This window comes from Condylura cristata, unplaced genomic scaffold, assembly GCF_000260355.1.
Source record: "Condylura cristata isolate star-nosed mole 26May11 unplaced genomic scaffold, ConCri1.0 scaffold00041, whole genome shotgun sequence".
Lineage (NCBI taxonomy): Eukaryota > Metazoa > Chordata > Mammalia > Eulipotyphla > Talpidae > Condylura > Condylura cristata.
Genome location: NW_004567142.1, coordinates 2,440,169 through 2,465,834, shown reverse-complemented (window position 1 = coordinate 2,465,834; position 25,666 = coordinate 2,440,169). Strand labels below are relative to the sequence as shown.

Below are 25,666 nucleotides of genomic sequence, written 5' to 3'. Positions count from 1 at the left end.
TCGTGTTTAAGTTAAACACCCATATGAATTTATTAAATCCAGACTGTGTTAAAGGGCGGCGGTCTGGGAGGAGGGAGATGGTTGGGGACCGAGGGACAAGGTGATAGACGGCCGAGGGCAACCCACAGAGGGCCCCGGCCCCTCCCCCGCCTGGCCCACCCCCTTGGCAGGCCACCTCGGCTTCACCGTGATTCCCAGTAGTGCTGGGCTGGCGGGACGAGATGGCTAGAAACACAGAGGGACAGACAGACAGACAGACAGACTGACAGACAGACAGACGGTGCCTCCACAAACGACGTGCCCTGGCCCGCCCCAGCCCCACACCACACACTGGGCCCTGGCCCAAGGGGGCCTCCTGCCGCCCTGGCCCGATCTGTCCAGTTAAAGGGCAACGAGGAAGGGAGGTGAGGGGCTGGGGCGGCGGGAGGACGGTGGTCACCAGGAGCCGGAGCAGTGAGGACCAGGAGCGGCTAATCCCTTTTCTTATCCTCTGCTGGCTTTGGAGGGGCTTCCTGGGGTTCGTGGGTGGAGCTGGCCCCCTGGGTGGGCTTGGCAGGCAGGGGCGTCGGGGCCTCCTCCCTGGCGGCGGTGGTGGTTGTGTCGGGGGCAGGGCTGGGTGGGGACGGGAGGGCTCCTGCTGCTGTCGGGGCCTCGGCCGCGGGGGCGGCTGCTGTCAGGGCCTCACCACTCATGCCAAATTCATTCACCCGCGTGGGGTCGACGCGGTAGATCCACCGTTGGTAGAGGTAGATGAAGAAGACCACATCTGGGAGGCAGAGGAAGGCCGTATGAGGGGAACCAGCCCACCGTCGGTGGGGGTGAACAGGGTGTGCCGCAGATGGGGCCCAGCCCCCTCACACCAAGCCCCCATCCCAGACAATCACCCCCTTGGCCTAGGGCCCCGAGTCCAGCCTGTGTCCAGCTCTTGGAGGAGCCCCCCCCGCTCGCCCCCCCACCTGCCCACTGGGCCTCACCATCCCGCAGGCAGCCGATCCGGTACATTACAGGCATCTTGATGACAAAGGCGAAAAGGTCGTCAATGAAGGTGTTGAGGGCCTTGTAGGTGAGCATGCGCCAGGGCAGGTGGGCTACCGACTTGAGCTTATAGTTGATGAAGAGCTGGGGTGTCATGGTGATGAAGCCTGTGGAGGCAGTGAAGGGATACCCGTGAGCAGAAGGTGTGTCCTAGCCTTTGATCTCTCTGAACTTTCCAGTCTCCCCCTCACCCCCTCTGCTCCAGGCACGCTGGCCTCCTCATCACTTCCGAACTCTAGGTGCAGCCTACCTCAGGGCCTTTGCACGTGCTCTGCCTGGCAACAGAATCCTGCACAGCTCCTTCCCGGGCATCTTTCAGGTCTGCTCATGTGTCACCTTCTCAGAGAGGTCTCCTTGACCATCCTCTGAGACACACACCTCACTTCAGCCCCCCCACAAGGCTTACCACAAAACGTAACTCACTTGTCTGCCTGTTTACTGTGGCTTCCCAGAGGTGCGAGCTGAAGCGCACTGTTCAGGGCCTTCGGGAAGCTCTCCCTAACGCCTACACTGGATCCGGCGCCCATTGGAAGTTCCCCATGTGTACCCCTGCCCACCCTGGGTCGTCCCTGCGTGGGGACACTGGCCTGCGAGCACTGGGAGGGCAGGGCAAGGAACTGGGAGTCCGAGCTGGGGCTGCCGAGTGCAGAAAGGGCCTGCTCACCGAAGGTCAGCAGGAAGCCGTAGAGCATGCTGAGCACCCAGGAGTACCAGCCCTTGTGCTCCAGGTACAGGAGGCTGTAGACAGCATAGCAGCCGAGAAGTGGGAAGAGGATCCAAGATAGGTACCGGAACGCCATCTGTGGGGCACGGGTGGGGCTGGGAGCCGGATCTCTGGGCCCCACCTGGCACCCTACTCCCGCTCCCTCCCTCACCCACCAACACCTGGCCTGGCAGGCTGGCCCAGGGAATTTCCAGGCAGCCCTGGGGACTCTGGACTGGGTCAGGGAAATAAAAATGGCAGGTGGGGGACCTGAACATGGTATGACAGGCCATAAAGTGTGGTCCTGTCAACTGGTAGGCGAATGCGGTGCACCCCCCACCCATCCTCCAGGGGAGTGCGGCTGCAGGGGGACTCGCGGGGGTACTCTGTGGAAGACACTCACGTCGTCATATACTTTGGTGGAGGACTCGATGTATGTGGACTTGTCTTTGAAGGTCGGGCGGGGGAAGAGTCCTGCCACCTTGTGCTCCCGGTCCAGCTGTGGGCAGGTGGGGTGGTCGTGGTCAGCTGCTGTGCCAGCTACCACCCTCCCCACCCATTCCAGCGCCTGCCTTTCCCCCCTGTTCCAGTTCCCCTGCCCCACGTGTGACCCAAAAAATCCCCTGGTGCAAAAATCCCCTTGGTCCTGGGAGTGTGGCCGGCACTGGGAAACCCCATGGCCAGCTCCAGGGTCTGGCCAGGCCAGACTAGCCCTCCCAACCCCTAGTGACCTGCACAACAACACGGCAGACTGTCTCACCCGGACGTCCATGACCTTGGTGATCTTCCAGAGGTCGATGAGGACCCCGATGAAGACGCTGACCTGGACCACGAAGTTGGTCTCGTTGTCCAGGATGTACAGGAGGACCACGAGAGACTGGAACACGCCGAAGAAGACTGAGCGCACGGACAGACCCTCCAGAGACTGCCGGCTATTCCAGAACTGGATATCTGTGTGTGGGAGTTGGGGGAAGCCTGGACGTTGTGGGGCCTCCGTAGCTCCCTCAGCCCCATCCTCCCAGACCCAAAGGGCAACCTGGGCCTCCTGAGAGGAGCGTGCACACCCGTCCCTCTGTGCAGAGTCCTGCTTCCCAGGTACCACCAGAGTCCTGGACAGGAGGACCGGCAGAGCTCAGTGGAGACCAGGGTGAGGGGTGGCACCGCCATGCCCACGTGCTCTTCATCTGTTGACCAAGGGGAGCACGAGCAGGCCGTGCTGCCCGGGCTGGGCCGCAGGACAGGAGACTCGCCCACCACACTGCCCGTCTTAAAGAGATGAGGCCAGGACTGTGGTGCCTGCGCCAGGGACTGGGGGAGACAGCTGGACCGTGAACCCTCGAGGCCACCCCACCCCACTCTGAATCCGAGCTCGACACACACGGAGACACTCAAGAACCCGCCCAAATCCGAACCAGGAAGAATGGGTCTGGAGATGGGCCTCTGGCATGGGGCAGCTCTGAGTCCACCGCAGACCAGGGAGGCTGGCCGGTGACCACCCTTCTGTGCCTTCCTTTCTCATCCCAGGGCACCCCAGGAAAAGAGGGATCCTGCTGACGGTGGGCTGAGTAGGTCGAGCAAAAGCTTCACAACCAGATACCAGACCTTCTACCGGTGGTAGGCCCCATGTCTCTGTTCGGCTCTAGCCACAGCCTTTTAGAAGGTAAATGTCACCTGTGTCGTCTAAATAATGCTACTAACACTCAGAAGCTGCAGAGTAGCAGCCTCCGTCAGACTGGGGTTCTCTAGGGAAGGAGAAGTGCCTGCGGGTTCCAGAGGACGAGAGTGACTGCGGGAGCTGACTGCCAGGGTCCAAAGCCTGGCTCAGCACCTGGGAGCTGCATGACTGGACAAGCTGCCTGCCCTCCCTGGGCCCCACACGTCCTCACTACACTCCCGGGAATACGAGAGGCCTCCTCCCGAGACAGGAGCTGTGGGGACTCACACGGCCATGGGCGAGGATGCCCAGCACAGCGTCCGGGACATGGCCTCTTCCATGCTGGCCACCAGCACGGGTAGTCTCTGGAACCTAGGGGCTTTCTAGGAGCGAGGCTACCCCTATCCCCCTCGGCTGGGCCCCATCCCCTCTACCCAAGGGGCCTCCCCCAACAGGCAGCCTGCTGGCAGAGTAGCAGGAACAGCTCTGGGGCTTCCCTGCTCCTGGCCTTGGAGTTCCCCGGCGCTGCTTCCTGGCCTCTGCCCGAGTGACAGGTCCAGCTCCTCCCACAGCACCACACCCGTGGATGGGAGTTTCTGGGCTGGGAGTTTTGGGGCCATTATCCAGCTAAGCCAGCCTCTGGAGAGGGGGGCCGAGAGATCCCAGGTGGGAGGGGCACCCATGGGGAAGGGATGGAGCAGGCTCTACCCTCCCTCCATGCCCCTTGAGGGCTGCCATGGGCCCACCCCTACCGTTCTTGAAGGCCAGGAACTCAAAGACACTGTGGACGATGGACACGATGATGGTGAGCGCCAGCAGGTAGGGGTTGGTCTCTAGGAGGGCAACCTGGGGGCGAGGTAAGACATGCCTGTGGCAGTGCTGTGGCCTCACCAGGGACTCAGCGACACTGTTATCTTCTTCAGCCGGCCCCTATCTCCTTTCCTGGGGCCACAGAAGGACCTGCTGAAACTCGCCTGACCCCTAGGGCCTGGGCTTCCCAGAAAGGGAGAGTGGCCAGCCATGAGGAAAGCTGCTCAGAGATGGGCAGGTGGGCATGGAGGCGGGAGAGAGATGTGCAGAAGCGGGGACAGAGATGGAGAGATGAGGAGACAGCGACAGGGGAGAAGCTGAGTGACGGAAAGAGATGAAGGAACTGAGGGTGTGAGGAACAGAAACCCACACGAAAGAAGACTGGCCCAGGAGCTGGATCTCCACATCACAGACAGGCAGAGGGCAGACCGGGGCATGGTGAGAGAGCGAGACGTGGCGGCAAAGTCCAGAGACAGGCAGGGAGGGGCAGGCCCAGGCCCAAGGGCTAGGCCAAGCAACGGGAGACGCTGTGACCAGCACCACAGTAGCCATGGGGACAGGACCCCAAGTCTGCCAGGGCCAAGTGCCCACTTCCTGCCAGCTGCAGGGAGGGGGCCCAAGAGGTTGTGAAACTGTGGGTAGGGGAGCACCAGCCGGAGGGCCCACTTCCCCTTCCCCTCCTGCAGTCCAGAAAGGGGGTGGGAAGCCCCCTGCCCCCAGTGGGGCTCACCTTCACCGAGTCCTGCTCCTCATCCGACTGCTCGTACAGCTCGTCGCCCAGGAAGTTCCAGGGCGACTTGGTGCTCTGGGCAGCGTAGAGCTGCCAGCGCCAGAGCGAGAGCGGGCAGAAGGAGACCCGCAGCGGCAGGCTGGCCAGGCTCTCGTTGATGGGGTAGTAGTCCTTCTGCAGGTTCCAGTAGTCATTGAAGTAGATGATGGGGTAGTAATCGCCGCTCACGGCGTCGAACTTCACATCTGCGGGCACACGGGGCGGGGGCACTGCTCAGCCCGGGGGAGGTCACTGGTGGGGAGACTTCGCCCCAGGAGGGACGACCCTGCAGGCCTCCCAGGACCAAGGTGGCAAATTCAGACATCTGCAGGAACCTCTGCCGGAGACCAGAGGACCTGGAAGTGGCCTGATCTCAGGGACAGCTGCACTTGGCTCTGGCCCAGGCTGCTCCGGGGGCGCCTGGCGTCTAGCTTTGTGAAATGTCGGAAGCCTGGGTTTTAAAGTGCTGCTGCTGCCCAACTGCAGAAGTCAGCAGCTGATGTACATCTTTGGAAGGCGGCATGTGGGCTGGGTGAGACTAGGTGGTGGGCCAGTTCCAGAACAAGGGTGGTCAGTCCCGGGGTGACAAAGGGGCATGGGAGGGTGAGAAAGAGGAGTGTCCAGGGAGGGGCGAGGCAGGGTAGGGGTATGGGGGAGCGGTGCCCCAGGGAGCAGGGACTCACACTGGTCCAGGGGCGGAGGCACGCTGCCCTTCACCCAGGGCGTGTGGTCGTCCACGATGTTGATGGTGATGTTGGGGTGCCAGTGGGAGATCACCTCCACAGGCCCATAGTCCTCGGCCCTCTGAGGGGAGACGGGGAGTGGTGAGCTTCAGAAGAACCTGCCCGTTTCCTCCTGCGGGCTCCGGGACAACCGCAGCAGCAGCAGAGCCCAGCGCAGCGGCGAGGCTGAGGGCTCACCGCCCAGTCCCCACCGCCCTGGGCAGCCGAGTGAGCAGGAAATCCAGGCGCGATCACCGGGGAGGCAGGCCTGCACTCTGGGGAGGCAGGGCCCGCAGCTGCTTGCTCCAGGACACCCCCCGCCCCGCCCCTGCCGTCAAGGCCGCCTGGTAGAGCGGTGAAGGCACTCGGCAACGGTCACCATTGCCACCCAGGGGTGACAGCCGCTGTAAGCCCTGCTTTCCCCATAGGAGCCATGTCGTCAGAGTCAGGGTCTACCCCAAGCTGAGCTCAGGCTGGGGTGTGAATCCTGCCTGGCCTCGCCACTTCCTTGCTCTGACACTTAGGGTAAGTCCCCTGGTCTGAAAATGGGAATGGGGATGGGACCCACCCAACAGGGCTGACAAAGGCTTTCCCGGTCGGGGCATGCCGCACGGCACGCCGCTCATCTCCGCGGGCACGGCTGCTACGGCCAGGACTGAATCCCCCCACTCTGAGAGGTGGCTCTCATTCCTGACCCTGCGTCCAGGCAGGGAAAGCAAGGCTCAGACAGGTGGGCAGGCCCCCACGGCAGCTGAGGGCTGGTGCCAGACAAGCACGCGGCCGACAGCCCCGCACGTGCTTACCTTGATCATTTCTGGGTCGGCTTCTGTCTCTCCTGTCAACAGGTTCTTGGTTTTCTGAAATCTCCGGCGCTTATACTTGTTGATCACTGGGGGAGGGCAGGTGGGCAAAGGGATAGCCATGAGACCACCTCCGGGGTCCAGGTGACAGACCCCTGACACCAACAGCTGCTCACTGTGCTCCTGCCTCTTACTCATCTGCCCTCTAACTGTGGTGACCAGGAGGGCCGCTTCCTGTCTTGGCAGGAGCACCGACACCCACGCCCTTGCCAGGTAAACCCGCAGTTCTGCTCCACTCCATCGCCGTGGGGAAGCCCGTCCCACTCACACCTCAAATCTGACCACAACTCTTGCCTCCAAGGCCCCCTCTGGGCTGGCCACAGCTTCCCCTCCTAAATGACAATGGTCACCCCTACTGGCCTCCTGATGGTCACTCTTGCCCCCTCTACTTCCCTCTCAGGGCAGTCAGCCATTCTTCTGAACCAAGCATCCCACTGTGTCACCCGCTGCTTCAGAAGCTCACAGGCGCCGTCCTGAGGCCCGCTCAGCCCTCACACTTCCCACTCCGCCTGCTCTCTTCTAACATGCCAGCCTTGGGCCTGCGGACGTGTACTCTGCAAAGCTGGCATTGACATGGCTGGCTCCTTCCCACTCTGAGAGCCCCTGGCTAACGTCCCTCCCTCCATAGGGCATCCTTGCCCATGCAGCTCAAGGAAGCTACCCCGTGGTTCTCACCATTTTTGCTTCCCTCTCCTCACCCCAAGCCTTCCCGTCCAATGGTGTACTTCTCAGCTCAAGTCCCCTCAACCAGCCTGTGAGCCCAGGAGGGGCGGAGCCCTTCACAGTGAAGGTGAGAAAACACGCAGAGGAGCAGGTGAAGTGTGGACAGTTCCAGAGAAGGCCCAGAGCTGACACTGTGAGTAATCCCTCAGTGTGAATCCCCAGCCAGGAGTGGGCACACACCGCTTGCTGAGACCAGGCTAGCCCTGGGGTCCCCACCACCCGGCGCTGAACCTTATGTTCCTCCATCCTGACTTAGGTACTTCTTGGCTCTCCCTTATGATGATGGGACAAAACACAGGCTGCCCTCAGGATGTCTCCATCCTGCCCCCAAGGGCCAGGGAGAGGTGGAGAAAGAAGAGAAGGAGCTGGCGAGAGCAGGGGCTTTGGGGCCACATTTGTCTGTCCCCTATAAACTGAGGGGCATTGGTGAACTTCATCATGTCCCTGGGTCTCGGCCCTCCTCTGGAGCATGAAAGGATAAAACTGCCCTTGACAGCGGGACCACCAAAGAGGCTCCTGATGTTCTGCAGAGCCGGGCCAGGCACGCTGCCCCTTCACGTCCCACTCACGCCGACTACCGGCTCAGAACCAGAGTTCAGCCCTTCTGGATTCCATGGGCTAAGCTCACTTCTGAAACCTATGCAACGTTGTACCTCAATGAAAAAACAACAAAATACTTCCGGGAACTAACTTTAGGTTTTGGCCCAAGGCTTGCTGCCCTTATTATTACCACAAATGTCATTCCCATTACTTCCATCAGTACTAACTCTGAGACCTCAACACCAGAGCCGAGGGAGCAGGCAACCCTCAAGGTGGGCATGCTGGAGAATACACTCCTGGGGCATGGGCCAGGCTGGGCGAAGCCACCCAGGAAAGGCAGGAGCCAGCCTGAACCCAGACGGCCTGGAGGGAGAGGCGGGGGCCCGGGAGAGCCACTGCCTTTTGGCAGCAGGTGAGGGCTGTAGTATGACACAGGAAGATGGAGTCTCCTTTTTGGAGCTGAAGCTTCTAGAATGGCACTATCCAATAGAGTGATCCCCGGTCACGTGAGGCTACTGAGTATTGATAATTTTTTTTTATGTGGTAACTACAAAATTTAAGATGACTTTGGTGACAGGCACAACTCTATAGATTGGGCTGCTCTGTAGCAGTAATTACTGGCTTTTTGGGGACAGTCACAGCTCTCCTGATCCCACACCCACTTCTGCATTCTGCAGTTGGTGGCTGGCCACCCCAGAGGTCCCTCCAAGTTTCTCAGGGCTCCCTGCCGTAAGGATACTGAGGGGCTTTTCAGGTCAGCCTGCTACAAATTCTGTCATACAGACCAGTGACCTCTGTCACCATGACATAAAGCCACCTCATCACACAGTGACACAGACACCGTTCACCATGACAAAACTACAGAAAATAGTGGCATCAATTGGGGCAAGAGGAACGCAAATAAGTGGTCACCCACCTGTGCCACATGCCAGGCCGCCTGAGGAGGTGGGCACCTCAAACCCAGGTGCCGGCCAGTCCCACCAGTGGGGCTGCCCTGCAGGCCACACGCCGGTGGGTCTGCCAGCACCACAGCAGGTTAGCCGCAGGAGGCCCACTGGGCAGAATCTGCCGCGAACATGGTCACTCAGAAGAGAACTCTGCTCAGGCTGGGGAGGCTTCCAAATCAGTTCTGGGGACCCAGAGAGGGCCAGCAACTTCCTGTTTCATCCAGTGTAGATAACAACAAAATAACTATAATCCTTTGGGATATCTTTCAGCCAAAAGAAACAGAGCTCTAACCCACACAGAGAGGGCCACTTGCCATGGTGCCTGGCACAGGCGGCTGGGGGAGCCTCAGCCCTCCCACAGGCACCGCACTTCAGAGGAGCATTTGGTGAGGGAGCACGGGTTTCCCAAGAGCGCCCTCTCCAGCCTGAGCTGCTGAAGCTCAAGTACGGGTGAGCCCGTGGCTGACCATCAGGAGACTGGGGCCCAAGGACAAAGCACTGAGAGCAAGAGAGAGATGCCAACAATGATTAACTTCTTGGAAAACGAGAAGCTGGATGGGAGAGGAAAAATATCTAACTGGGCTGTGTGATCTCAGGGGTAAACAGTAGCCACAAACTCACACTGTGGCAAACGCAGTTTATTAATCTAATGTTAATCTAACCAGTATGATATTCCTGAGCCGGGAATGCCTGTTTCAGCGTATGAAGTCCTAAGATGATGCCTAAAACTGAAAAAAATGAGAAACTGTGGTATCAGCTTCTTCAGGGACAGTGGAGATTTAAGCAGCGGAAAGAAACAGCTACATGAGCTTGCAGGGCCTGTGGAGGCAGGAAGTGGGGTCAACAGGAGGCCGACGGGTTTTGCTGGCCTGCAGAATTACTTGAATTTTAAAGCACAGACATGTATCAAGAAATGAATCTTAGCCCTGGGCAATAGGACTCGGGGACAAGAGCTGACAATGGAGTCAGACTCCTGGTCCTGGTCCTCGCTCTACCTTTACTGTGGGGCCTGGGCAAACGCCTTAGTAACCTCTGGGTTATTAGACAGCTTCTCTGCTTTGTTTTCCTTATCTCTAAAACAGGTATGACAGACCTCTCGGATGGCGCAACGGGTCGAGTCTCTGTGATATGAAGCCACTGCAGCACAAGTTTGATCCCCGGCCAGAGAGCTGACCCACAGGGCGCGGCAGACCTCTCCTGACTCGCCTGCTGCTTCCTTCAGCCGTGGATTTCAGCAGATCTGCCTGTTCTGCTCCCCACACCTCGGGTCTGAACCCCAGTTCTTATATACATAAATATTTAAAATAAAATAAAGGGCCCTCCTGGTGGCACAATGGATTAAAGCGCGGCACTATGAAGCTGTTCGCAGCCACTGCAGCATGAGGTCCATCCCCAGCCAGAGAGCTGATACACCTGGCACAAAAGACCTCTCCTGTCCCACTCGCTGCTCCCCTCAGCAGTGTACTTCAGAAGTCAATCTGTCTGTTTTGCTCCCCACTCTGTCTCTGATGAATCCTCTCACCCCCCACACCTCTGGTTTGTACCCTGGTTCTTGAGTGCATAAATAAATCCTTAAAAAATAAAACAGGTATAACAGCAGTAAATAAGATGCCCCAGGCAGAGAAAACTGTCAATGTGAGGCCATTAAGTGGCAAATGACCAGCTCTGAACAAGGGCTTCTTGAGGTCACTCACAATCCCAGAGGTTTGTTCACCCAACTGGGATTCTCCTGGTGGGCACCCAGGTCCTGGGGGACGGCCAGCTAGATGAGACGGTGGACCTTATCCAGTTATGTGGCTGTCCACCTCGCCTTCTCAAACAGGTGCAGCTCAGAGGCACGAGTCCTGGAGCTGAGGCTCCCGCAGGGCCACGCAGACACCCCAGGAGGCGCTGGGTGAGCACCTGTCCAACAGACTACTGGATACAAATGAGACCACAGTGGAGAAAGAAATCTCAAAGGTCCTCCCTGGCCTACCTGAGCTCAATTCCTGCCCGCCAGGGTATAGGACAGGGAATTGAAGGTTCACTGCCCCAGCCCGAGGCTCCAGGATGCTGGCCCTTGAATGTGGGCCTCACTCTGGGGGGGGACTTACTCCGAGACATGTGGACAGTGGCGAGCCGGCGGTACAGGGCCTTCTGCCGGGGGTCCGGGTGGAAGCCACTCTTAGTGAAGTAGACGTGGATGTAGATGGAGCCGTTCTGCTGGACGCTCTGCCAAGCGAGCCAAGGGGAGAAAAGGAAATGTTGGCGCCCCCTCGATGCCACCCCCAGGCCACTTCAAGCCCAGCGCCCCGGCATGCTCAGCCCCAGCCCCAGCCCCAGCCTGGTTCATCAAATAGCAAGACCCTGAGGGCCAGACTCTGCGCTGGCACCTCACACGGTACCTGCCTGATGCCCTGGGTTTACATCCAAGAAACACCCAAATCGTAGCCCCTGGGACATGCTCTCTCTCCCTTACTTTGGCATAGTAAGCAGCCAGGGCCCAGGTAAAAGGGTGATGTCATGCGTAGCCAATAAAGACCGTGAGTCCAGCCTGCAGTCTCCTGCCCCTCTGCCTCGCCCACCTGATACACACCAGGGACCTGAAGAGGGGCGGCCACACTTCAAACTGCAGCCAGGCTCACGGCTGAGCCCTCTCTGCCTGAGCTGCGGGCAGCTCACTTGGCCACACTGTGTCCTCCTCTCAGCCCCTTGTAGTTCATGCTTGTAGCTTATGCTGTTTTGACATCTGGGGGAACTGAACTGGCTTTGGGGAGCAACTCCTCTCTCAGGGCTACGTCATTCCTAGTAATAATAAATAGCTCACCTACCTGCAAACACTGACTATAGTCCAACCGGCCAGTCCCAAGTCGCACCCCCTTCCCACCTTACTTGATAATCACCCAGGACACAGACCACCCTGCTGCCCACCGCCTGTGCCCTCATCCATGCCAGCCAGTCCCGGGCCAGTCCTCGCCCACCTGCCTGCCTTTCCCACAGAAACCACATGGCCCTGGCTTAGGCCTCCTGGGCGCTCTCTGCTCCTCACCCACCCTGGCACTTCTCCACATGGCTCTGCATGGCGTGGTGCACTGTCTCCTCTTAGGAAACATTAAGTACAGGCACGACTGTGGAGAGATTATGGGTCCAGGTCCAATACCCCGTAAGAGCAAACTAGACACCACCAGGAACAATTGCTAATATTTCAAATGGCTTAAACCACAGATTTATGTGACCCTGGATATAGCTGGACTGTCCTAGGCCAATCCCAACCCTGCCCAGGTTTTACAGATGGGAGAGACCAAGGTCCGGAGGTCTCAGGGCATGCCTGTGGTCACACAGCCTGTGAGCAGAGGGCCATGCCAGGCCTGGAACCTGCACTACGAACTGCAGGGCTGGGATTAGGCTCCAGGAGAGGCCCCTCGGGCACCCTCGGCCAGTTCCCACCTGTGGGATGTCGAGCTCAGCGAAGTGCTCATAGCAGCCGTCGGAGTTCTCGCCGCTGGTCCAGTCTCCATACACAAGGTCGTGCTGCTCCCAGAAGAGGGCGGAAGTGGCGTTGAAGTCTGTAAAGTGCTCGTGCTCTGAGATGTACACGTGCAGGGTCTGCGGATGGAGGGCAGCCTTCAGAAGCGCTCACAGATCTCATGCCGAGCTGCGGCTGCGTCAGCAGGCTGAGGTGAGCGCACGCGAAGGGGAAAGGAGACGCAGAATAAACCTGCTCTCTCCTCATGCCGTCTCTACCAGCAGAGTAACAGCTGAACAGCCACCCGCCATTGTCAGAATTCAGGGTCGAAAGGATTAGGACTCCCTGAATCATCTTCTCCCTTCTTGGCCACTTACGGCCTTCTTGGTCAGAGGGTCAGAAGCTTCTGGATAAAGGGCCATCAGCAATTTACCACGAACACAGGGGAGGTGGGGAACCACCTCAGAGAATGGCCTCCTTTGCCAGTCCCCAGAGCCACCTTAGTCCAGAGCCCTGGAGGCCACTGATAGGGACAGTTGAAGAGTCCCCTGGCTGACTTGAATTCCCGAACTCAAGAGCTGTGTGGAGAGGCCCGGCTCACTGGGTCTGAACACCTGCTGTGAGATTTTAGACAACTGTGTGAAACCTTGGGCGTCCCTTCCCAGAGAGCCCACCAGAAACCCAAAAGAATTTACTTATGGATTTTTCCTTATGGATTCACTCCAGTGACTAGCGCTTCATGGTGGGAGATGGACCTGTTCACAGACCCAGCAGTGAAGGGACCTGGGCTGTCTCAGTCCCTCATACTCACCCCTGTACTTTATCTGGCCTCCCCACCTGTAGTTACCATTAAAGTGTCTTTGGGGAACAGGTTGCGGCTGGCGACGCGCGGGGCTCCTCCAGGGCCTGCCTGGTCCTGAGGGGCCGGCCCTCGGCGGAACCAGCTGCTGATGGCCCAGATGATGAAGATCCTGAGGAGGGAAAAAGAGCAGGGCCACTGGTGAGTACCGAGCCTCCTCTTTCCTCGGAGGAGCCGCTGGAGCCCTGCCGATCTGGCACCTGCTTGTGCCTGATGCAGGGTGGGTGACCACATAGGAGGAAGGACCCTGAGAAGGCAGAGCGCTATCCCCAAGGCCACGTGGGGAGAGGCTGTGGATGCCACTGTTTGCCAGCAGCAGGAGAGGCCTGGTGCTGCCCAGCTCTCAAGGCAGGGCCCAGCCTTCAGAAGTTCCTTGTGGCCACAGGGCTGCAGAGGCTTGCACCTCAAAATCTTGGACCAGGGGGCCCTTCCTGGTGGCACAAAGGGTTAAAGCGCAGCACTAAGGATCTTCCACCACCACTGCAGCACAGGTTCAATCCCCAACCGGGGAGCTGACCCACATGGCACCACAGACCGCCCCTATCTCCCTGCTGCTCCCCTCAGCAAGGTATTTCAGGGCATTCCATCTGTTCTGCTTCCCTCTCTGTCTCTGGTGCATCCTCTCACCCCCTGCACCTCTGGCCTGTACCTCAGTTCTTATATGCATAGATGAATCTTTAAAAAAAAAAAAAGCCTTGGACTCGGGAAAACTTAAGATTTGAACCCCTAGAATTGCAGAGTGAGAGAATCCTAAGAACCAGGCATACTATCATTTCAGAGGTGTCAGACCTTAGAGCTCAAGCTCAAGTGGAGAAAGCACACAGGGGTTATTCCTGGGTTTCAGTCACAGCGGGCGTGGTTAGTCAGACCAACAACCTGTTGGAAACAACTCGGGAGACCTAACTAGACACAAACAGGCGGAGTCTACCAATGGAGTCTGTACGCATGAGAGCTGCCCAGAGCCAGCTCCACGCCGCTCGTGACCTACTCCATGTGCTGTCCAGGGCTACGTGCGAGTTGCGTTGAGTATATATTTGAAAAACAATGAAGAACAGACAAGATTTTACCAGGCAAAACGAAGAGAAGACTAGACCCCAAGGAAGTCAAGGAGCACCGGAAGCTTCTTTTTCTATCTGAATACATTCAGTAAGTGTTCAGACGGGAGACAAATATGCAAGTCTTTCTACGAGAAGCCAAGACCCCACGGGTGCCACACCGGGGGGAGGAGGAGCAGATGTGGCCCAGCCCGCCCCAGAGCTTGAACTTGACGCAAGGAGACCCCAGACTGCTCATGCTCTGGGCAGTCCGTGGAAGGAAAACAAGTCCCCACAGAAAAGAAAACAAAGAGGCTCATGCTAGACCCGAGAATATCCCCACAGAGAAGTTTTCGGTAGTGACCAAAGCAGGACAAGTCAGATGCGCAAGGAAGCAAGACCCTGGGAGTGACACTCTGCACAGACACTGGGATGAGTGTCCAAAGCACACCCCGAGAGCTGAGAAAACACGGAGCCTGAGCTTTCAGAATTTGCTAAAAAAAATCCTCCAAATTTCTATCAAGTCAGCTTCAGAAGTATCCATACTCTGAATAACAGGTTGGGGGGGGAAAACAGACATAGAAACAAGATGCCACTATCTTAGTTCAATACTTTTGTCATTTTCTCAGCTCACTCCTCCTTCCCCTCTCCCAGGTTTGCCCCCAAAGTCACAAAACTAAATAAACGTAGTGTTACTATATTAGAGGTATTTACCGGACACAGGGTTAAAAGGGAAAGGCAAGATGAAGGACAGTCCAGAGTATGATTCCATTCTCGCGTACTAAGTTATGTGAAAGAAACAACCACCCCAGGGTGCAGTGGAAGAAGCAGGAGCGGACGTTTCGACTGGGGAAGACGGGAAAGCTCAGGGGTGGACAAAGGCAGTGACTGGGTAGCCACGCAAATGGACTTAGTGCCGAGGAACTGCCCCCCAAAAATGGGAACTTCTACATCTATTTACTACAGTAAAACCCCAAAAAGTCTCTGATGAAGACACAAAGAGAATGGTACGCCGCGATGCCTGGAGTGCGCCCCTCTGGTGTGGGGGCACAGGGTAGGGAGGTAAGAAAACACCACAAAGTGCTGACACACAGCAGCGCCTCTGACACGGCCACAACCAAGCAGCAGGCACGGGACTCGCCTAGTCAACGCAGCCCCGCTGGGCAGCTGCCACCAGGGCTTGGAAAAGACGAAGCCAAGGGTCACCGTAAGGTGATTTGCACATTCTCTATGCTTTCATTTGGAAAACAAATGTTTAATGAACAAAGACCCAAAACCAAAGCTGCAGCAGGTTATAAGCTGTTTCCCAATATCCATCGTCCCGCTCCCTCATTAAGAAACTCCAACATCATGGCCAGAGGATCCCTGGGCCGTTCAGAATCAAGGTGAGGGCCCTCCCTGGTGGCGCAGCGGGTTAAAGCACTGCACTGAGAGGCTAAAGCCACTTCCGCATGAGTTCAATTCCCGCCTGCCCTGGAGGTGACCACATGGCGTGGCAGACCTCTCCTGACCGGCCCGCTGCTCGCCTCAGCAGTGTGCTTCGTCGATCTGCCTGTTCTGCTCCCCACTCTGTCTCTGGTGAATCCTCTCACCCTCCACATCTCTGGCCTGTACCCCAGTTCTGTACAAATAAATAAATAAATATTTAAAAAAACAAACAAACAGAATCAAGGTGACACATCTAGTCTGGTTCACGACTGGGTGTGGACATGTGGTAAAGGGCTGGCCAATAACATTTCGAAGCAATGTGCTATGCTGGGCTTTTGCAAGTGTCCTTGGTTTCTTCTCCCGGCTGCCCCAGAATGTGGATGCGAGGGCATCACAGACCATGAGGGTAGGGGACCATGAGGTGGTGGAACAAAATGCAGGCGTCTGAGTGGCGGAAAACTGCAGAGCCCTGGCCCGCCTTTGTCCAGAGAAAGCGATTTCGATCTGTTAGTGCAGGTCTCAGAGACATGTGCTGTGTAATTCTTAAATGAGACAAGTATCATCAATTATAGGTATGAAAAGCCACAGAGCAGAGGGGCTAAGAGGCCAGCTTCTAGGCTGTGACGCCAGGATCTGAAGCCCAGCCCCGCCATGTGTCAACTGTGTGACCTCAGGTGAGGCGCTTACCCTCTCTGGACCTCTGTCTCCTCAGCAGCTGAAATAGGGATGACACTTCGTGCTTCATGGGGTTGCTCCTCAGCATTAAATGTCCTGACACACATTTACACATACATGTATTTAAGTGTGCTAGAACAGAGCCGGGCAGGAACTCAGTAAGTGCTTCAGAAATGTTAGCTGGTACTGCTGTTACATTCATCATAGGGGAAAGGCATATAAAGGACTCTGGAATGGAAAAATACTAGGAGGGAATGCTAGTGTAGGTGGGGTGCCTCCCCGCTGCGCCCTGAACCTGCTGAAGGGCAGGACCAGGCACAGGGACTTGTCTCTGCCTGTGGAGGCTGAGGAGGAGCCGCGTTCCGGGACTCAGGGGCCACGGTCCAGCTGAGACATCCGCTGCTTCCCCAGCAGGTCCCTGCTGTGCGTGGTGGGGGAGGGCTGGACCTGGCAATCTCTTGGGACCCCTCCACCTCCAAGAGAGGCTCCCACACTGGCAGAAACTCAAGGGATACCCACTGGCAGCTCTGCCCGCCTCAGCGTAGCCTGCTGGGTCCTGACCCATCCAATTTTTGGGTATCTGAGTATACAACAAAGCCAACTGGATCAGACTTGTGAAAGATTCTGGACCCCCAGCCGCCTGCAGAATGTGTGTGTACCCAGAGACCCAAAGTTCTGCACACTCCTTCAGAAGGTTGGTGGACAACACCCTCCATGCACATATCCCACGCCAGACCCCAGGCCTGCAGGGGGCGACCCTCACCTAAGACTTTCAACCCACTGGAATAAGTAAACGCTGTAGATCCGTGGTTTCAGAAGCTTTTAAATACATAAAGACTTACAACAAACTCTTCCTTCCACCTCACCCATTCAACTACCCACGCCCCTACCCAGGAGACCACGGGAATAACCGGAAAGCCATGGGCTCTAGTTGCCACCCTGCAAAACAGGCCATTCTCCCACCCGAAATTCAACCTGCTCGAAGCTTGGCAGAGTTCATGTCCCCTAAAAACCAACCCTGAATTAGAACTCTTAAGAACTCCCATTTGGGCACCTACCCAAGCTGATGTATGGTGCTGAGGAAATTAGCCTACACGGTGGCTGTATTAAAAATGGCTATCTGAAGGAAGCTCCCTTATGTGCCGGTGTGGAAAGATCTCTAAGATATGTTGTTAATGGAAAAAAATCAAGATGCAGAACTGTGCAAAATAGGCTCTCTTACATAAAGTGAAAGGAAAGATAAAAATAATCTTTATTCAGAGTTGCTTGAAGCATGAAAAGAAACTGATATTTAAGAAATTTCCGAGTCCACACATGGACACAGCAGGGGAAGGCAGAACAGGGAAGGGAAGGGACAGGGGTGCTGAGGTTGAGGCAGCTTGGGGTACAAACACCAGGGATGACGCCCAGCGTCCGGGCTGAAAGGTGGGGCGATTACTTCAGCTTCCCATGAGACACCCTGGGACACCAGGCAGGCAGGTCTGTCCCAGGGCAGAGTGTGCCAGGGTTGTGGGCCATATTTTTAGCTGTTTGTCTTCTGTAATATATTTTCCAGGGCCCTTCCTGTAGAACAAGGGGTTAAGTCTCAGCACCATGAAGCTAGCTGCAGCCACTGCAGTACGAGTTTGATCCCCAGCCAGGAGCTGACGCCCACAGTGCGGCAGGCCGCTCCTGTCTCCCCACGGCTGCCCTCCTCAGCAGTGTGTTGTGGCAGATCTACCTGTCCTGCTCCCACTGTCTCTGGTGAGTCCTCTCACTGCACCTATGACCTATACACCAGCTTTTGTATGCATAAATAAATAAATGTTTAAAAAACTTACTTTCCCCCTAAGGTTTGTTTTTTGTACACTGAGTAACAGAAGCCATCCTAACAGCTCTGGGTAAGTGACCTGTTCCTGCGCCCCCTAGTTGACAGGAATTTGTTCCAAACCTTTTCAATGACCTGCAAGCTTCAGGAGTTCTGTCTCTGAGGTATGGGTTCCGGCCGGAGAGGGGAGCAGCTGAGCAGGACACAGGTGAGAGGCTAAAGTGTCAACACAGGCTGGAGCCCCTACATGCTCTGCCATGTGACCTGCCCCCCCCATTTCATCAGCTCATTCCCATTTGCACCAGCAGACTGTTCCCAACTTTCCTCTATTTTGAACAACTCTGGCACGCCCTTATGTAATCCCATTTAGAGCCGACTGCCAATTCCAGCCGTATGTTTATGGGCTGGCCAGCAATGTGTGATGTGTCCCTGTCACCTTTTCCTTCCACTCTTCAGTCTGCCAGGATGACTTCATTCCACATGGTGAGCATGCATGGGCGGTACACTCAGGGAAAGATCTAATCAGAGAGCACTGCAAAGAGAAGCAGCTGACCCCCCAAACTACTCTCCCCTTCCTCCTCGGCCACAGAACCCCTGCTTCATTTCCCAGCAGAAAGACACTTCCCGGGTCCCCATGCAGCTAGCCAGGGCTGAGGGAGGGTGGCTTCATCAAGGGGAAGCCTGCTCCAGCACCCACCCTACAATTCCTCCACCCTTACAGTTGACCCAGGTGGGGAAAGAGCCAACCTGTGAGCCCCTGGCTCTTGACCACTGTGTCCAAACATCTCTCCAGAAAGAGAAAGAAATGTCTATTTTGCAGGTGGGTAAACAAAGGCCCGGAAAGAGAAGAGGATTCTCACCAGGTTGAGGGCAGCAGAGACAGAACCTAGCCCGAGGTAGATGTCCCTGTGCCCACCCGGCATCTTCCCAAAGTCTCAGTCAGAAGAGCCAGGTTTCCAGAAGACAGGCTCAGAAATGGCCACATATAAGGATAACCACCGGCCTGTCACCAAAGGGCAGCTCGTCTGTCCCACTCGCATGACGTGAGAGGAGTCCCGTTCATGGAGATGGAAGGGGGCACAGTGCTAAGGTGAGGGGTTGGGGGAGCCAGTGCACGATGGAGACAGTTTCCTTTGGGGAAGATGGAAAAGGTCTGGAGAAGGATGGCGGAGCTGGCTAAGCAAAACACCTTTATGCTTCGTGCCACTGGAGGACACTTATGAACAGTTACACGGGCCATCTCAAGCCATGTGTATGTGATGCCGGAACCGTGTCCCCAAGATTCACGTTGACAATCCCAGTCCTCGGGCCCCTTTGACTGTATTTGGAGAGAGGGCCTTTAAAGGGGGTGAAGAAGGGGAGGCGTGAGGTGGGTCCTGATGCAGCAGGTCCCCACAAGCAGACCAGAGGCTGCTGCCAACCTGCAGAGGGAAGGCCTGGAGGATGCTGGGAGAAGACATCGTCTAGGAGCCCAGCAGAAACCAACCTTCTGGCGGCGACCAGAGTTATGAGAAAATGCACCTCAGCTGCGTGGTGAGAAAATGCCACCTCGGCTGTGGCAATTATGCCAGCAGCCCAGCAAGCTACGCAGGCTTCAGCACCACTGCCACTGCGATCTACCAACAAGCAACAGGACCTCCACCCACTCGCCCGCTGTCCGAGCGACTCTCTCCTTCCTTTACACATGTCTTCTGTCAACTTTTCTCAGGGAACGAAACCAAGCCCCCTGCTCACCTGAACAACACGCCTTTGATGACCTGCCAGGCGTTGGGTGCTGGCTGGGGTGGTGGGTTCTGGGGCTGGGTCTCCGCCGGTGGGTCCCTCCCGATGCTGCCATTGCTGGTCACCTGCAGGGGACAGTGGGGGGTGAGGAGGTAGGACGCGGCCCGAGGCACTGGGCTATCGTAGGCACTACTGCTCACCATAGCCCAGCGTGGGGCTGAGCACAGAGAGGCTGCTTGATCAATAACTGGAGAATAGAAAAATAAAAGCACCTGAAGGGAAGCAGATCTTCTCCCTTCAAGATCCAAACACCCCAAAGGCACACTCTGTGCAGAGACAAATGGTGGCCAAGAAGGGCTGCCCTCTGCTGGCTCACAATCCAGTCGGGGGAGAGAGGCCGATCCTCAGACAGACACCCAGAGCGGGCAGGGCTGGGATTCAGGGGCCCAAGAAGGGTCTTCCTGGAGATCAAGGAGGGCTTCCTGAAAGAGGGGACATCTGAAGCCTAAAGTGTTGGCCAGGGCCTCGGAGGCAGCAAGGGAAGCAGTGCAGAGACAAAGATGAAAGAGAGAGTGATTCTCAGTCCTGTCCACTGCTCCTCAGGCCGGAACCCCGCATGTAAGGAGGAGCCGTGGGCGATCACTCCCACAGGGTCACATGTGGGGCCAGGTTCTACAAGGCGTTCCTGTGAAGGTAGAATGGCACTGCGGGGAGGGGGGCCAGGCAGTTGGTGTCACCCGCCCCCAGCAAACAATTCCTGAGGCTCCCCTGTGCCCACCCAGTGTGGCCCGATCCTTCTAGGGCTGCTCATCAGCAGGTGAGATGGGCTCAGCCATGCCAGCGTGGCCACATGGAAGCACATGTGAGAAACGGGGCCCCTCCCTGGGGGCCAGAGCTGCAATGGTCTGACTTCCGCAGCTGGGCAAATGGAGCCTCCGGGAGCTCTGACACTTGTCCAGTCACTTAGCAGCAGGATGACCGGGGTGGGCAAGGCTGGAGTCAGGCCGACTGCCCAGAGAAGACTCTTCACTGAGAAACAGAAGCTCAGCAGCAGAGAAATCCACCACAGCAGGTTCAGGAGGAATTCTTCCTGCTGTTCCCACACTCCTTCCTTCCGCCTAGCTCTGCCCCTCATCCCTCAAGAAGGACAGTCACAGTCCCTGGGAGAAGGAGCATGGCGCAGCATGGAGCAAGGCTCCACAAACACCTGTGGAAGGCACATGGATCGCTGCAGGCTGGGGCACCTAACTCCTCTGCCCTCCACTGCCCGCCTGGCCCCGCCTCGGCCCTGAGCCCACACCTCTACCTTCTGTCTACCTCCACCAGGGTAGCCCTCATGGCCAGATGGGCTTATTAACATGTCATGTGTCATCCTGTCCCCTTCATCAGCAAGAGTACCACTGTGAACTCCAAAATGTGGGAGGACTTTGGGGCCTGACAGACCCAGTTGAGCCAGTGGGCCTGGTCCCTGAGTTCATGGCTGTGAGATCTGGGAGTGTTGCTTCTCTGCCCATTCCTTTCTGACCCAAAAACCCGAGTCTGAAATTATCAGTGCATTTTAGATACAGATTTCCTTCGTGTGTTGAAAAAAGTAGTTCCTGAGCACCTAGTGTGTGCCAGGCCCCGTTCCAGGCAGGGGGACTGTTGGCCACACGGTGCTCCCTGGATTCAGGGCCTAGAGGGAAACACACCCGCGGAGCAGTAAACAGGATAATTAATTTCCCCCCAGGAAAATTGCTCTGGAGGAAATAAATAGGGGAGTTCATGGCAACGGGACAGGGACCCACTTTGGGTTGGGCAGTCAGGGAGGTGGCCCCGGGAGATGACATCAAGGGGTGAGCTGGCTAGGTGAAAGGTGGGGGAAGAGACTAGCAGGGGAAGCAAGGAGAACCTGGCACCGGGACCCTTGTTCTGAGCTGGCCTTGCTCCTGGGAGCACTGGGGGGCCAAGGCAAGGGTTCCCGTGAGTCTGAACTGATTCTGGGTCAAGAAAGAGAAGCTGAAGGCCAGGCCAGGACTGAGCCCATCTCTAGCTGCTTCCTAGTCTGTTCTCTTACCTGCAGTGATGGACACACTGGTTGGAAACAGCCCCCAGCCCCCGCCACAGACATGCAAAGGAGAAGCGCCACGAGACTCCACTTGAGGCGGATGGCCAAGACCAAAGCCAGGGGCCCTCGCCACCACTGGCAGGTGGGGAAAGACCAGAAAGGCCTGACATTACCAGTGGGGAAAAGAGGCGGCCGCCTCGAAGAGCACAGCAGACACTCAGAAAGTTAAATGTGCCGCCTACAAACCAACCCTCTGTGCCCGGTACCTAGGCGAGAGAAGCGAGAGAGGACACCAGCCCAAAGGCATTTCGAGCACAAAGCCAGAAACAGCCCAAGTGTCCTTCAATGAATAAACGAACCATCTCTCAAGGAATAGCACGCAGCAATGAAAAGGAACGCTGTACGAGACAAAGTACGACTGCGGTTACACCTAGGACGGAGGTGTTCTCAGGCCAGACTGGGGTGACGGAACCACGCCAACACAGAAATGGACAAAAAGCACTTGACATGCTGTCAGGTGACTGAGCTACGGTATCTAGGTTATACCTCAATCAGAAAGTAATTCTCCTGTGGAGGAAAAGCAAACTCAGTTCCAAGGTCCCAAGGCCTGGCACCATCTGGGCCCTCTCCTTGCCTCTCTGCTCTTACCCGCTCGCTTCACTGCACCAGGCACCTCCCACCTCAGGGCCTTTGCACTGGCTGATCCCTTTACCTGAAAGGTTTTTTCCTCATGTATCCGTGCGACTCCTTCATCTCCTTCAAGTCTCCGTTCCAAATGTCAGCTCCTCGAAGAGGCCCTCCCAGACCACCCTATTTAAAACGTAACCCCCCCACCTCCACTTACTTGCTATTCCTCTCCCAGCTTTATTTCTGTCCAGACACTGATCACTGTCTGGCTGGCTATGTATTTTTTTTCTTTATCTTGTTAACTGTTGCCCCTGGGTGTTCTCCCCCTACCCTGCAACTCCCATCCCCAACTAGAACATGAGATGCAAGTGGTAGGGGCTCTGTTTTGTTCACAGCTGCAGCCCCAGCACCCGTGTGCAGTGGGCACTCGGTATGCAGCAGCTGAAGGGATGAAGGGCAGCGCTGTGGGCCCTGTGGCTGAGCCCCTGGCTGGGGGAGCGGGATGGCCGGGGCCCCGGGCGGGCCAAGCTCTGTGACAGGCCCCGCAGGTGGAGGGCAGTAGCGACTCCAGACACATCTGTGACAAAGACACAGCTCCTACTCTTGGGCCAAAGGCTCAATCTTATACACAGTCCCCAGGAACACCCACCAAGGGGAACAGGAAGCAGCGGAGACCCTGAGAGCTAGACCTAAACCACGGGGGGGTGCAAGGCAGGCTTCCCAGCAGCCCTGGCCTGGATCCACCCCGGGCACAGGCTTCAAGATCCATTGATGCCACAAACATTGAGAGCTATTCTGTGCCTGCGCCTGAGCTGGACAGTGCTGGGGGCAACTGTGGGGTTCCCAGCTCAACAGAAGACAGACGAGGGCCATCCAAAGTGAGGAGGGCTGGGGCAGAAGAGCACAGGGGCACCTGGCCTGGCCAGACAGCATCAGAGGAAGCTTCCTAGAGAACAGAACACCTGGAATGTACAAGACTAGTAAGAATCAACCAGGCAAAGAAAAAGAAATATGTGCAGTGGCAATGAGGAAGGAAATACTGAGACACTCTGCTGAAAATAAAAGCGCTGTAGAGTGGTTGATACGCCCCTCACCCAGTGGTTCTTGAGCAGAGGGGGGATTCTGCCACCCAAGAGACATTTAGCAGTGTCTGCAGACAGTTCTGCTTGTTAGCACTGGACGGGGGTGTATGTTAATTAACATGGAGAGATCACGGATGCTGCTAAACGTCCTGTACTGCACAGGACAGCCAGTCCTCCACCAGGAAAGACTACTCAAACCAGTCAATAGCGAGGAATCCCGGTCTACTTTGAAGACTCAGCTCATGCAAGAACTTGATCAGCCATAGAGTTTGTACTTTATCCCACAGGCAAAGGGTAAAATATCGAAAAGTTTGAAGCAGAGATGGGTCCAGAGTAACCAGAATCCCAGTCTCTGTTGACCCCCAACTCAGCAACATAGAATCTGAGGAGGGGGAGACACCTGTCAAGCCTGGGAAGCCCCTGCAGACAGTGACTGAGTCTTCTTTTCTGCCTGACTCAACAAACATTTCCCCAGGCTGCCCCCAGGCCGGCCCTGACTGAGAATGCTCAAGATTCAGATGGCGGTTCTGTCACATAAACCCCTTGGTGTCCTCCCCCTCCTCCTCCCATGTTATCTGGCCCTCCTCTGAGCTCCCTGGCATACTCTTTCATCAGCACCAAAGACACCCAGGACCTTCTTCTTTGATCTCTCAGTCTTCTCAGCGCTCCACTGGCAGGAGCCCTCTGTGCCACATCACAGGGCGGCCCTCCTGTCTCACCCCTCCATTTACCACTGGAGAAATAAATGCTCAGAGACCAAGGAACTTGCCCAAGGTCACAAAAGAGTCAGCTTCCTTCTCCTCTCCAACCTGCACTCTTCTCCCCTGTGCTGCCTCCCACATGTCAGTAACATCCCAGTGGGTGGGTCGACAGCAACTTGCTGTCACTCCACCAATTCCCTAAACGCCTGAAGGGTGGCTGCCTGAACTAGTATCTTCTGCAGTTTCAGTTCAGTTGAGGTGGCAACCGGGTAGAAGGCATCAGCAGCTGGATTAACCCCCCCACAGGACTAGTTTATGCTACAGCACACCCACCGCAGTCTTGACCACCTGGGGTCGGCAACTCTCGGAATCTGGATCCCCAAATTAAACTGAATGACCTTCTGCAAGCACCTTAGACTCACTGCTCCTTGGACTCCCGTCAATAAAATGGGTCTGTCGCCTCCACAGCCTCTGCCTTAACCCACGATCACTACCTGACTTTCCTAGAGCTAGGAAACTCCCGATTAAACAGTCATTGCCCACACCGTAGGCACTGCGAGAGGTCCTGAACGTCGGACCACTCCAGGGTAGCTCTTGGAGCCTAGAACCGCGGAAAGGAGAACCCAGGACGCCCTGTACAAGTCGGCGCCCCTCTGCGCCGCTGTCTCCCCGGCTCGAACAATGAGCCTGGGGGCCTCCCGGCACGAGCGTGCAGGGGACCCAGCGAGCAACAGGGCCCTGCTCCGCACACTGTCCGGCCTCCCGGACAGCCCGGCCCTGCCTGGGCCCGGTATTCAAGGTCCCTCTGGGCAAGGAGACACCAAAGCACGGGATTCCGCTAAAAGGGGCAGGACACGCCCCGTGGGAGGCCCCCCGGGTGGGGAAGAACCCCTCAGGCCCCTCTCGGCCTCCGTACCTGACCGGAGCCGCCTCCTCCGGCCGCCACCACGGCGCTGCCGGCCCCGTCCGCCTCCTGCGCCGCCGCCATCTTTCTGCTCCGGGTCCCCGCCCCCGCCGCCAGCCCCGCCCCGTCCCCGACGGCGCCAGCGCGATCGCGCGAGATTTCGCACTTTGCCGGACCCGCCGGCCACCGTAGTCCTCAAGACGGCCTCAGCCGCGCCTCTCGAGCGCCACTTCTGGCTGTGAAAGGACCTATCCGGCCACCGTATGTCCACGACCCCTTGGAGCCCATTTGCTTTTACCTAGTAGACACACTGCAAGCCCAGAACTGCCAGGATATTCTCGACCAACATGTTCTTTCCAAGGCACCATTCCTTCAACCCATTCTTCCAGTTACTAAGCCCGCCTCTTCCAGGTATAAGAGGTTTTTATAACTCTGTGGGCATCTTGCCTGCTTCATCGTGCCGGGTCAGTCGGCGTTCCAACATTCTTGAGCTTTATCGGCCACCGTAACGTTTCAGGACGCCCCTCTGGAAACACGCCCCTCCCGTGTTAAAGGACTCTCCCAGGCCCCTT

The 25,666-nt window shown here is 57.0% G+C and overlaps 1 protein-coding gene across 1 annotated transcript; it reads right to left on the bottom strand.

Annotated features, from left to right (window-relative positions):
* On the bottom strand, window positions 1–25,342 carry CLPTM1 (cleft lip and palate associated transmembrane protein 1). The gene is made up of 14 exons (XM_004694181.2): window positions 25,107–25,342; window positions 19,746–19,858; window positions 13,056–13,179; window positions 12,190–12,348; window positions 10,857–10,974; window positions 6,497–6,582; window positions 5,655–5,775; window positions 4,933–5,177; window positions 4,145–4,238; window positions 2,499–2,689; window positions 2,142–2,237; window positions 1,700–1,835; window positions 975–1,142; window positions 1–766 (listed from the first exon to the last, which is right to left on the bottom strand). The coding sequence occupies exons 1-14, from the start codon at window positions 25,176–25,178 to the stop codon at window positions 471–473; spliced, it is 2,019 nt and encodes a 672-aa protein (XP_004694238.1). The 5' UTR covers window positions 25,179–25,342; the 3' UTR covers window positions 1–470.
* Window positions 25,343–25,666: the final 324 nt, after the last annotated feature.